The sequence below is a fragment of the Rhinoraja longicauda genome, chromosome 12 (assembly GCF_053455715.1).
Source record: "Rhinoraja longicauda isolate Sanriku21f chromosome 12, sRhiLon1.1, whole genome shotgun sequence".
In the NCBI taxonomy this organism is placed as follows: Eukaryota; Metazoa; Chordata; class Chondrichthyes; order Rajiformes; family Arhynchobatidae; genus Rhinoraja; species Rhinoraja longicauda.
Window position 1 is genome coordinate 22,673,604 of NC_135964.1, and position 13,751 is coordinate 22,687,354.

At 40.8% G+C, this 13,751-nt stretch overlaps 1 protein-coding gene across 1 annotated transcript in view; it reads left to right on the forward strand.

Moving 5' to 3' along the window:
* Nucleotides 1-7,196, forward strand: part of epha6 (eph receptor A6) — a 450,797-nt gene extending 443,601 nt beyond the window's left edge. Inside the window, exon 17 of the mRNA XM_078409157.1 lies at nt 2,878-7,196. Within this exon, the coding sequence (XP_078265283.1) occupies nt 2,878-2,992 (115 nt within the window). The 3' untranslated portion in view covers nt 2,993-7,196. The remainder of the gene's footprint in view (nt 1-2,877) is intronic.
* Nucleotides 7,197-13,751: the final 6,555 nt, after the last annotated feature.

Consider the following 13,751-nt stretch of genomic DNA (forward strand, 5'->3'; position numbering starts at 1 on the left):
GACTAGGGTTGTGGTGAGACTGGGGTTGTGGTGAGACTGGGGTTGTGGTGAATCTGGGGTGGTGGTGAGTCTAGGCCAGTGGTGATACGGGTGGTGGTGAAACCGGTGGTGGTGAGACTGGGTAGTGGTGAGATTTGGGTGGTGGTGAGATGGGATGGTGGTGAAACTGGGGTGGTGGTGAGACTGGGGCAGTGATGAGACTGGGGCAGTGGTGAGACTGGGGCAGTGGTGAGACTGGGGGAGTGGTGAGATGGGGATGGTGGTGAAACTGGGGCGGTGGTGAGACTGGGGCGGTGGTGAGACAGCCATTGGTGAGACTGGGGCGGTGGTGAGACTGGGGCAGTGGTGAGACTGGGGCAGTGGTGAGACTGGGCTGGTGGTGAGATAGGGGTGGTGGTGAGACTGGGGCAGTGGTGAGACTGGGGCAGTGGTGAGACTGGGGCAGTAGTGAGGCTGGGGCAGTGGTGAGATAGAGGTGGTGGTGAGACTGGGGCAGTGGTGAGACTGGGGCAGTAGTGAGGCTGGGGCAGTGGTGAGATAGAGGTGGTGGTGAGACTGGGGCAGTGGTGAGACTGGGGCAGTAGTGAGGCTGGGGCAGTGGTGAGATAGAGGTGGTGGTGAGACTGGGGCAGTGGTGAGACTGGGGCGGTGGTGAGACTGGGACGGTGGTGAGACTGGAGCAGTGGTGAGATAGAGGTGGTGGTGAGACTGGAGCAGATGGTGTTTTACAACATGAAGTCAAATGTTAAGCCTCAGTTAGGAACTTCAGAGTGCATTTTTGTCATTACCGTCTCCTTCTTCCCGTCGTTGATAAACTTCCCTCCATCCTTGGCTGTCACCCTTGGGAGTTTGGGCCATGGATGATCTTGAAGAATGCATGCACCTGGTGGTTATGAGAGAGCTGTACCCTTTTCACCCACCATCTGTTCTTTAGTTCATGAGATTTCCCGGGGCCCAGGACTTCAGATTCCTGTAGATCTGCTTTTTTTCTTCTACAATTAGCAAGTAAGGGAAGTCTGTAATGACAGCCAAAAAAATATTTTGTACCCTGGCAGGTTTTCTTAAAGCGTTCTCTCTGAACAGACACTTGTCACCAGATGGGCACTCATTTCCAATCACATTATGGAGAGTAAAGTGAGGAGCTTAAATAAATGATAGTGAATTTTGTTGGCCACTTTCCAATGTTCTCAGTGCCGGTATTTGGCTCCACTAAGAACATTAACTTCAATCCATCTTCTTGATAATATGGGGAAGAGCAGAGCAGATTAAGAGCAGATCAACTTAAAACTACCAGCCATTACATTGTCAGCTCCTCAAATGTTAGGTTCAGCGTGGCACAGTAATGCAGCACCAGACACCTGCGTTCGATCATGACTACAGGTGCTGTCTGTCTGTACAGAGTTTGTAAATCCTCCCTGGGACCACGGGGGTTTTCTCCATGGTTTTCACCCATGTCCCAAAGACGTGCAGATTTGTAGGTTAATAGTGTAAATGTATGGGATGATCACTGGTTGGCATGGACTCGGTGGGCAGAAGGGCCTGTTTCCACACCATATCTCTAAAATAAAGTAGAAGTAGACCAGTCTTAAAACTATCAGCCATTACATTATCAGCTCCTCATATGGTTGGTACAGATCTATAGTTTTATAATTGTTTAAGGAAATTTGATTAATACATCTTTTGTGAGTCCTTTTAGATTCATAACCATTGTCTCACTAGCATTCTGGCATTTTGTAAACCTAAATGCAAATAACTTGGGGGAAAAATAACTTAACTCCAATATGCTCTGGCTTTCTTCACCACTCTTCCTGAAAACTGGTGAGAAAAATCTGAGAGGAATATTTTTGTGAAAATGAAGAATCTTCCATGGGCAAATCATCAATCACCGTGGGCGGAAGGGTGGCACAGCTGGTCGAGCCGTTGCCTCACAGTGCCAGAGACCCGGGTTCGATCCTAACCTCTGGTTCTGTCTGTGTGGAGTTTGCATGTTCCCCTTCAGACCACGTTGGAGTTCCTACGGGTCCTCCAGTTTCCTCCCACGTCCCAAAGACGTGCAGGATTGTAGATTTATTGGCCTATGTAAATTGCACCCAGCATGTAGGGTGTGGATGCAAAAGTGGGATAACATGTTGACGGATGATCGAAATTCAGCATGGACTCGGTGTACCAAAGGGCTAGTTTGCACGCCGTATTTCAAAACTAAACAATACATTTTCTTCAGTTTTTTGTCTACAAACTGATATGGGATTGATTAAATATCGTGTCTGATGTTTACCAATTGTATTGAAAAATGTGCGATTAATCCATTTATTATTTAAATTTCTGAAATTCAAGACCGCACATTGCATCTATTGTGAGTGCTTTCTATTCCCCTTTCGCTTGCTTCAAACTCCAAGCACTTCCATCTATTTATACCCATTCTTTGTGGAGAGTTGGTTTAAAATGCTTGAAATGCCAAGGGACCGGAACTCTGAAGCAGACAGGTCTGGGGAGATCAAAGCTTTCTCAAGATGCCATTTTTATTTCCTATGGCTTCAAACCAATTGTCAATTTTCAACTCGACCACAAACGAAATGTTAGCCTTGTTTGCGATAACCTTTGTTGATGGCATTTGCTGCAGCAAAGAAAGATAATAATTACAGTGTCACTCGTGCTTCACTTTTCTCTATTATGTCTCATTTATCCTGGGCTATCCAAATGTAAAAAGCTTGGTTCAAACATTTTGCACGCATCTCCATTTTTTTCAACCATCATTTGTTTTCTTCTCAGACCAAAGGGTTGAATTATCTGCTTTCTTGGTCAGCAGTACACTTCTGTAAAATTTCCAACCTTTACCATACTGTGAGATCACAGCAGTTTTACTCTGTTTTATTCCAGTGACGTGAGAAGAATTGGAGTCACACTAATAGGACATCAGAGGCGAGTAGTGAGCAGTATACAGACTTTAAGACTGCACATGTTCCACATACAGGAGAAAGGGTATCATGTGTGAATTCTCATTGAATGCCGTTGAGTCGTGTCTCAGCAGTGGGAGAACATTTTATAACTACAATGCCTAGCTTTGTCTATTTCGATATGTTATCAGACGTTGACAGTTGGCATATTCTTCATTTGGACAAGTTTTCAATACGAATGTTAATCCTCTACAAGTTTCCATCCTTTAGCTAAAACTTTACAAACCAGTTACCCGTATAGCTTACAAATATTGCTAATAAAGTGGAGTCTGACATACACTTATTGCCAATTTTCCCATTGTTATTTAAAGAAGACTTCATGTGTAGTTGAATACCTCGTACGGTAATATTCTCATAGCCAAGTGGCTGCAACAGTATTGATACATTTAGAATTATAGTTTGAGAGGCAATCTCTTTTCCATGTTTGTGACTGTTTAGCTGCTAATATCAAATGTGCAATCAAAACTTTGACTCTATGTTGTTCTTTTTGTAATTTATCAGTACAGAATTTAAAGGTTTGTTTTATCTTTTTGTTTTTATAATTAATTCTTGGTATGCTAGTACATGGACAAACTAGGGATCAACTGAAATTGAAGGCCTCCAATCTAAAACTAGCTTGCACAATGAAAGGGTGAAATGGATCTGATGGGGAGATTGCATGTTCATTGTATTTTTTGTTGGTTTTCATGCTTGCAATTATCAACAATCTCTTGTCTTTAAGGATCCATAAGCCCTTACTCTGTGAGCATTTTGTTGATCTTATCACCCCCACCCCCCTCCCCACATACTGCTGAGATTGTGTCTCAAAATTCAGATGTTGAGACTTCTTTTTTCAAAAGTCTGTAGTGTCAGTTGCAGCTTAGTCTTCTAAAATTATTTTTCATTGCAGATATTCACTAAAAACATTCTAAGATGTGATATCAGTGCAGTGGCGCAGCAATAGAGTTGCCACCTTACAGTGCCAAAGACCTGGGTTCAATCCTGGCTACAGGTGCTGTTTGTACAGAGTTTGTATGTTCTCTGGGTGCTCTGGTTTCCTCCCAAATCCCAAAGACGTGCAAATTTGCAGGTTAATTTGCTTATGTAAATTGCCCCTAGTGGGTAGGATGCGAAACTGGGACAACATAGAACGAGTGTATGGGTGATCATTCATCGGCGCGGACTCGGTGTTGTGTTACAACCTTATTTGTTTAGTTATTAGATTCGCTGCTTAGATTCACCAACTTGTAACAGAGCGGACAGCTACATTCAAAACAAGTGCCTCAGGTCTTGCTTGTAATATCCCTTGAAGAAGACTATTTCAGATCACATGGAATTAACATGACTTCCATGAATTCCTCTAATAGCTTAGTAGGCTTTTACAATAAAAGTCATAAATTGGTCAGGATCTCAGACAGAGAATGTGGAATTAATAGACATTTTAATTTGTAAAGATAGACACAAAATGCTGGAGTAACACATCTCTGGAGAAAAGGAACAGATGACATTTCTGGCCAAGACCCTTCTTCAGGCTAAGGGTCAGGGGAGAGGGGAACTAGAGATATGAAAAGGTACAAATAATAAGTGAATGAAATGTATGAAAAGGACAAATGAAAACCAGCAATGATGATCAAGGAAAGGTGGAATCCCCAATGGTCCATTGTTGGCAGTGGGGTAGGTGATAATGACATACAGACGGTGATACTCAACAGGACGACAGTGAAATTAGTATTATGACTAGGGTGGGGGAGGGATGGAGAGAGAGGGGATGCAAAGGCTGCTTGAAGTTAGAGAAATCAAGATTAATGCCATTGGGTTGTAAGCTGCCCAAGCGAAATATGAGGTGCTGTTCCTCCAATTTGCATTTGGCCTCACTTTGGCAGTGGAGGAGGCCCAGGAAAGAAAGGTAACTATGCATAATTTACTCAAATACATCAATAATAGGACAATTTAAATTATAATACCAATTTTTCCAATGTGTTCATAAGGCATAGGATCAGAATTAGACCATTCGGCCCATGGAGTCTACTCCACCATTCAATCCTGGCTGATCCATCTTTCCCTCTCAACCCCATTCTCCTGCCTTCTCCCAAAAACTTTTGACACCCTTACTAATCTCTTGTCTTTATCACAGAGAGTGGTGAATCTGTGGAATTCTCTGCCACAGAAGGTAGTTGAGGCCAGTTCATTGGCTATATTTAAGAGGGAGTTAGATGTGGCCCTTGTGGCTAAAGGGATCAGGGGGTATGGAGAGAAGGCAGGTACGGGATACCGAGTTGGATGGTCAGCCATGATCATATTGAATGGCGGTGCAGGCTCGAAGGGCCGAATGGCCTACTCCTGCACCTATTTTCTATGTTTCTAATCAAGAACCGGTCAATCTCCACTTTACAAATACCCAAAGACTTGGCCTCCACAGCTGTTTGGGATAATTTATTCCACAGATCCACCACCTTCTGGCTAAAGAAATTTCTCCTCAACTCCTTTCTAGTCATTTATTCTGGGACAGGGGGGTCCTGAGGTTTGAGCAAAATAATAATTAGATGATAAACAATACCTTTTCATCTTAACTCCCTTGCAGTTTGATGAATTCTGTCAACTTATAGTCATCTCATTTGTAGAGAAGCATGCTGAGGCAATGTGAAAAGTGGGCAAATCTCTCTGGAGAAACTTAGCATTTGAAAGGAATGAATGTTATTGGTAGCTATCAGGTAAGAATAAAACTAAAAACTAAGAGTCGCATTGAGCTACAGGTGAAGGTATGAAAGTGGAGTAAGGAAATATCCACCTTAAGAATTTCACCACTAGCCCCATGGAGAATATAATCTTTACTAACAGATCTATTAGTTAATAATGATTAGTTTCTGTAGCCTTTTTACAAGTAATCGTTTAACAGAAAACATAGAGATTTATTGAAAAGGAAAGTTCCAAAACGTCCCCTATCCATGTTCTCCAGGGACGCTGCCTGACCCGCTGAGTTACTCCAGCACTTTGTGTCCTTTTGCGCAAACCAGCATCTGCACTTCTTTGTTTCCACTCCCCCGCAGTGCTTATGGGTTGAGAGTTTCAGGATTTAGACCCAGTGGCGATAAAGGATCAGTAATATCTATTTCCTAATCAGGCTAGTGAGCAGCCTACAATATTCCAGTGTAGTACTCTTTTTGCCACACTTTGAGCCATGGCATACAGAATTGGCTGGAGCAATTCTGCATTTTCTTCCTCCAAAGTAATTGAGCATTTTACCTACTTAATCTTGCTGGCTGAGTTCCCAGTATGATCTGTATGTGTAGCTGAGATCCTCAGTGGGTTAAATGGAAAATCACACGATGAATGAATACAGGTAATAGTTATGTGCCTGGAGTGCTCACTTTCACGATATTACTGACAGTAGCTTAGAAGTAAAATGGTTTCCCAATATTCCAATAGTAAATGATTAGTGAATGTCAAAGACCTCCATGGGAGAGAGAAAATAATTTCAAAATGGATGCATTTTCTTCTTAAATATTTGCACATTTATGTATATTTTTCATTGCAATCCACCAATTAATAAGAAAGCAATAGCAACCTGTCAATATTGTTAGCAGTTGTGAGGCGATAGCTCAGTATCTGTACAAATTATGGAAAACATTGCAGTGAAATGTTTCCATTTTTTTAATCCTTAAGATTGGCAAAGTCCAGTGGTACGGTAATTTTTGATTGATGTTTTCAGGCTTTTCTGTGCTGGCTACAGAAGTGATCCTAAGTGTCCAATCCTCTGACATTTTATTACCTTATCCGTCACTTCTGCAATCTTTAGAGCAGCAATTTACAGCTTGCCCTCCATTGCACCAATGACAAATGCTAATGTTGCACAAATATTTGCCAGCCTTTTGTGATTTGTAAAATTGTCAGTTGATCTCTAGCAAACACAGAAATCTTTTCTAAATGTTAAGCAAAACAAAGCAATCTGTGGACCAACTGTAGTTCTTCATTAAACAAATATCAATTAATGTAAATTTTGCATAATGTACCAGCATGCCTAGAGTTAATAGTATCTAGAGTTTCAGCTCTCTTAAGCTGGGAGTGGACAGATAGAATTGTGTTGTCTGAATCTAAAACATTTATTCACTCAGAATATGCTGTATGGCAAATATCTGCTGAGCAATGATGTAAAGAGATTTTGTACAAAGTACAAGTTACTTATTGCTGTATTTTATTTTTCTATTATTTCTTATTGAAGCATTGAAAGTGTTACAGATTAAAATAGCTCATTTATTAAACTATTTATTAGCAAATTTTAAAAAAAACTCCTCTTGTCATTTGGATATCTTGTGCAAAAATTATTGCTAATAAAAAATGGTTTACCTATATCATCAGCTTTAATAGCGAAGAAATCTCTATAATGATGTTTCTTGGTTTTTTATCAAAAATTGACAACCATGGATGTGGTTAATTGAAGTTTGCATTTCCTTCTCTGAAGAGAGGTGAACATTGATAACCAGTTTGTATTAAATTATAGTAAGTTCATGTTATAGGAGCAGAATTAGGTCGTTCGGCCTATCAAGTCTACTCCGCCATTCAATCATGGTTGATCTATCTTTTCCTCTTAACCCCATTCTCCTGCCTTCTCCCCATAACCCTGACACCCGTACTAATCAAGAATCTGTCAATGACCATGTTAAAAATATCCATTGACTTGACCTCCACAACCTACTACCATTATTCCAATGTACAGATTTATATACAATATATACAGGACATTCAATATATCTATCTCTGTTGACATTTACATCCATGTGAGTCTCCCCCTGTCTTTGCCCATCCACCTCTCTCAGCATTACTTGCTATCCCATACTCCTTGCATCTTATATTGTAAGTAATCCCCTTTACTGTACTTTTATCCTATGCCAGCTTGTTCTATTTAGTTCTACACTATCATCACTTATTGAGTTAAGCAGTTTCATCACAATTTCTCTTTGGTTATTTGTTGGTTATTTTATTCTGATGGTCTGTACTGTTGTTTGTTCTTACTCAAATCTCGTCAAAACTCTCCAGGCCTACTCCAGAAAATTGTCAGGATTTTAAAGCCTTCAATTTGGTCAGCTCTCAAACTTTTCAAGACAGATTAGTTTGTCCTTTCCTTCTCGTTCACATTTCTCTTTGCCTGTACCTTGATACCTCCAAACATATTTTAGTTTAGTTTCATTTTGTTTTGTTTCCTATTGTCACATGTACCAAGGTACAGTAAAAAGCTATTGTTTGTATGCTATCCAGTCAAAGAAAAGACTACATGAATACAATCAAGACGTTGATTGCAAAGATAAAGGATAAAGGGTACAACATTTAGTGCAAAGATATAACATCAAAGTCCGATTAAAAATAGATCAGTCTCCAATGAGATGGGTGGGTGGTCAGGGCCGCTCTCTAGCTGATGAGAGGACTGCTCATTTTTATTTATTGTATGACAACCAGAATTATACTTAATAATCCAAACATTGATGGATGAAACATTGACTGAAGAAACTTATACATCAAGCGTAAATTTATTTACTTTTCAGTTCTATCCTGGCATAAATAAACTTCAATATCATGTAAATGGCCTTATTAACTGGTGTTGTTGCTCTAATTAATTTGTGTATTTCTGCCCCATTTAACTGTGATTGGCTAAGTAGCGAATGGTTTATTTTTCTTACCAGAATGCAATGCTACATAGCTTTCTGTGTTGCATTCACTTCTCAATTATATGCCCATCCTGCATGTTGTAAAGCCTTATAACCCTCCTCAGTATTAACTATTTTAAGCAGATATATAGAACTGGTGTTTTTGTTTGTTTCTGGTGTAAACCATTAATATAAATTGTGAACCTATGGATTAGTTCTGGCATTAATCCTTAAGTGCCAATTTTTAACATGGTGCTCCCTTTCGAAGGATTACAATTGGTTCTGCCTGCACTGCAACCCCAGCAGTTCACTCACTCCAGAATGTAACCCACTCACCGAGTAAAAAGGTTTATCCTCATCTCATTTCTGGTTCTTTTGACGATCACATTAGTTCAATGTCACTATGCTTTATCTCGAGCTGCCGTGGCTATGCCATACATGATTTTAAATACCTTCTTCAGATCCATATGTGTAATAATTCCTAAAGCAGAAGCTCCTGACATAAAATCCTCTTGGCGCTGACTGTGCCTTCCAGCCAAGGCTCATGTTGCATGATGCCGACAAAGATTCTACATCTTAAAGGGGAAGTTGGAAATTCAGGCAATGACGGAAAATTAATACTGACAGGGTTTTGCCATTCTGTCCGTTTTGCCATTGCGTCCGTCACCATGCCCGTCGGAAACCAGCATCACTACGTCGCTAATGCTCTCAACGATTTTAATTAATTAATTAATTAATTTCCCATTCTATGAGCCAAATACCAATCTCATGCCAGAGCCTCACCCTCTGTACCAAAATGAATTCTAGCACAGCAGTGATGAACATTAGTGTTTGACATGTGAATATAATCTTTAGATGACATATTGCGAAAGCTCGCCCGTTGAAATATAATTATATATCTGCACAGAATTACCTGATTTTTTAAACACATTTTATCCAGTTAAATAAAAGAGGGATGCAATATTATTTAGAAATATAGAAATGTAGAAAATAATAGCAGGAGCAGGCCATTTGGCCGTTCAAACCCTGCTTTGCCATGCAATATGGTCAACCCTCTGGCAATCTATGTAGGAAAGAACTGCAGATGCTGGTTTAAATCAAAGGTAGACACAAGAAGGTCTTGACCCGAAACGTCACCCATTCCTTCTCTCCAGGGATGCTGCCTGTCCCGCTGAGTTACTCTAGCATTTTGTTTCTACCTCTAACAATCTATCTCAATACTCCCGCTCTTGCCTCATACCCCTTTACCATTTAGAAAATTCATTCATCTCTGCCTCTGAATATTATGCAGCCAAACCCGTGTAATTAATCCTTTGTGGTAAATAATTCCACAGGTTCACTACTGCATGAAGTAATTTCTCTTCCACTGTCGCAAGTCTCTTGATATGTAACCTGAGACACAGACCCTCTATACTGGACAGTTTAACCACAGAAAACATCTAATCTGTCTCACGCTGTCCGAATTTTACCAGATTTTACTAGATCCCCTCTCATTCTTTCAAGTTCTAGTGAATACAAACCAAGTCAACATCATCTATCTTCACAAAGCAGATCTGCTGTGCCAGGAATCACTCTGAGGTATCTTCATCGCACTTTCCCTTGTGGCAAGTATTTAGTCTTTATTGAGCTACTACAAACTCATCTATACTGGTTTAATGAAAACCAATATTTGCAGGATTATCGAGATGGTATCTATTCCCAACCATATCACCCAGCATGGAACTGGATGCTGTTTTGAATTTTCCTGGTGGAAACAAATGTGACACAGATGGTGTTAGCTTGTACCATATGCATTTTTACTCAATTTAATATTAATTTGATGCATGGCTGCACCAGAGTCCAAATCACCCGAGCCATTTTAAGCTCTTTACTTGTGTGTGAGTACATTTGTGTTTGCATTAGAAGTAGACCGATGGACTGGCACAAAATGGTATTTTAATAAGGTACAGCTTGCTTGGAACATTTCATTATAAAAGTGCTGAGTGTGGGTTACAACAACAAAATGTATTTTTAATAGGAATGAAAATAAATTCCCTAATTCCTTCCAAGGGATTTGAACTATTTCAATGGTGCTGTAAATAGCAACAGATCATAAGAGTACAAGATTACTTGTAATGCTTTTAAACAAATGCTTAATGTCCTGATATTGAATTCTTCTTTCTGTGTTACTAATAGAGAGACTAATCTATTTTTAAAGCAGCATTCATTAAAGTACAGAGAGGAATTTTATTTACCCTCACTTCTATGTTGGTAGAAAACAATTAACATGATGTATATTTTTAATTGTAACTTTTTAACCGTAAGTTTAATCTTTAACCTTGGAGAATTTAACGAGTCACAGATTTAGGCTGGAACCGCGAATGCCCAAAATTGTGACAGGTTTGTCCGCTTATAAACCTTCAAAAGAAGATAAATAATGAATTATTAACCTTTAATTTAACTGACGTAAAATAAACTTGGCTATGAAAAAGCTGTTAGTACAATTTCTCCCAGCAATAGTTTTAACCCAAACACAGTAAGTCTGAATAACATTTGTCACTCTTGGTGTAAAAGTGACAACTGCCCAAAGCCTCCAAGCCTCATGACATTTTCAGGAGATAAATGGGAACATGACTAACATCAGCTATTCTGACAGCATAATTGTAGGGCCAAGGAGCAGATTCAGTCAAACAGTCAATCTGTTCTTTGCCCATACTCCACTTTATCACACTCACTAAGTCATTACAAAATAAGGCAGGACCTGGTTCACTCACAAAGAACTACGACTCATTTTGTTCCAGGATAGCTGGTTTACTAAGACAAATGATCACACTCACCCTGGAGTCAGATGGTGGTGAGTGCAATGTCCACATTGAAGACTGGAACTCCTAATCATATCTAAGACCAGCACTGAGAGAGTGCTACGTCTTTTGTATCATAGAAACATAGAAACATAGAAAATAGGTGCAGGAGTAGGCCATTCGGCCCTTCAAGCCTGCACCGCCATTCAATATGATCATGGCTGATCATTCAGCTCAGTAGCCTGTACCTGCCTTCTCTCCATACCCCCTGATCCCTTTAGCAAAAAGGGCCACATCTAACTCCCTCTTAAATATAGCCAATGAACTGGCCTCAACTACCTTCTGTGGCAGAGAATTCCACAGACTCACCACTCTCTGTGTGAAGAAATGTTTTCTCATCTCGGTCCTAAAAGACTTCCCCCTTATCCTTAAGCTGTGACCCCTGGTTCTGGACTCCCCCAACATCGGGAACAATCTTCCCGCATCTAGCCTCTCCAACCCCTTAAGAATTTTATATGTTTCTATAAGATCCCCCCTCAGTCTTCTAAATTCCAGCGAGTACAAGCCCAGTCTATCTAGTCTTTCCTCATATGTAAGTCCCGCCATCCCAGGGATCAATCTGGTGAACCTTCTCTGTATTCCCTCTAAGGCAAGAACGTCTTTCCTCAGGTTAGGAGACCAAAACTGCACACAATACTCCAGGTGCGGTCTCACCAAGGCCCTGTACAACTGCAGCAGAACCTCCCTGCTCCTAAACTCAAATCCTCTTGCTATGAATGCCAACATACCATTCGCTTTCTTCACTGCCTGCTGCACCTGCATGCTTGCTTTCAATGACTGGTGCACCATGACACCCAGGTCACGTTGCATCTCCCCTTCTCCCAATCGGTCACCATTCAGGTAATACTCTGCTTTCCTGTTCTTGCCGCCAAAGTGGATAACCTCACATTTATCCACATTATATTGCATCTGCCATGCATTTGCCCACTGGCCTAATCTATCCAAGTCACTCTGCAGCCTCCTAGCATCCTCCTCGCAGCTAACACTGCCACCCAGCTTCGTGTCATCCGCAAACTTAGAGATGTTGCATTCAATTCCCTCGTCCAAATCATTAATATACACTGTAAATAACTGGGGTCCCAGCACTGAGCCTTGCGGTACCCCACTAGTCACTGCCTGCCATTCCGAAAAGGACCCGTTTATTCCTACTCTTTGCTTCCTGTCCGCCAACCAATTTTCTATCCACCTCAACACTGAACCCTCAATACCGTGTGCTTTAAGTTTGTACACCAAGCTCCTATGTGGGACCTTGTCGAAGGCCTTCTGAAAGTCCAGATATAACACATCGATCGACTGGTTCTCCCTTATCCACTCTACTAATTACATCCTCGAAAAATTCTATAAGATTCGTCAGACATGATTTGCCTTTGGTAAATCCATGCTGACTTTGTCCGATGATTTCACCACTTTCCAAATGTAATGCTATCACATCTTTAATAACTGACTAGCATTTTCCCCACTTCCGATGTTAGGCTAACTGGTCTATAATTCCCCGTTTTCTCTCTCCCTCCCTTTTTAAAAAGTGGGGTTACATTAGCTACCCTCCAGTCCTCAGGAACTACTCCAGAATCTAAAGAGTTTTGAAAAATTATCACTAATGCATCCACTATTTCTGAGGCTGCTTCCTTAAGCACTCTGGGATGCAGCCTATCTGGCCCTGGGGATTTATCTGCCTTTAATCCATTTAATTTACCTAACACCACTTCCCGACTAACCTGGATTTCCCTCAGTTCCTCCATCTCATTAGACCCCCGGTCCCCCGCTATTTCCGGCAGACGGTTTATGTCTTCCTTAGTGAAGACAGAACCAAAGTATTTGTTCAATTGGTCTGCCATCTCCTTGTTCCCTATGATCAATTCACCTGTTTCCGACTGCAAGGGACCTACATTTGCCTTAACTAATCTTTTTCTCTTGACATATCTATAAAAGCTTTTGCAGTCTGTTTTTATGTTCCTTGCCAGTTTTCCCTCATAATCTATTTTCCCTTTCCTAATTAAGCCCTTTGTCCTCCTCTGCTGGACTCTGAATTTCTCCCAGTCCTCTGGTATGCTACTTTTTCTGGCTAATCTGTATGCTTCATCTTTTGTTTTAATACTATCCTTGATTTCCCTTGTTAGCCACGGATGCACTACCTTTCCTGGTTTGTTCTTTTGCCAAACTGGGATGAACACTTGTTGTAGTTCATCCATGCGACCTTTAAATGCCTTCCATTGCATGTCCACCGTCAACCCTTTCAGCATCAATCGCCAGTCTATCTTGGACAATTCACGCCTCATACCCTCAATGGTTAATTAGGACCCTGCCTAGTGAGCATTCAGCGTCCAATTACAAAGCTTTAA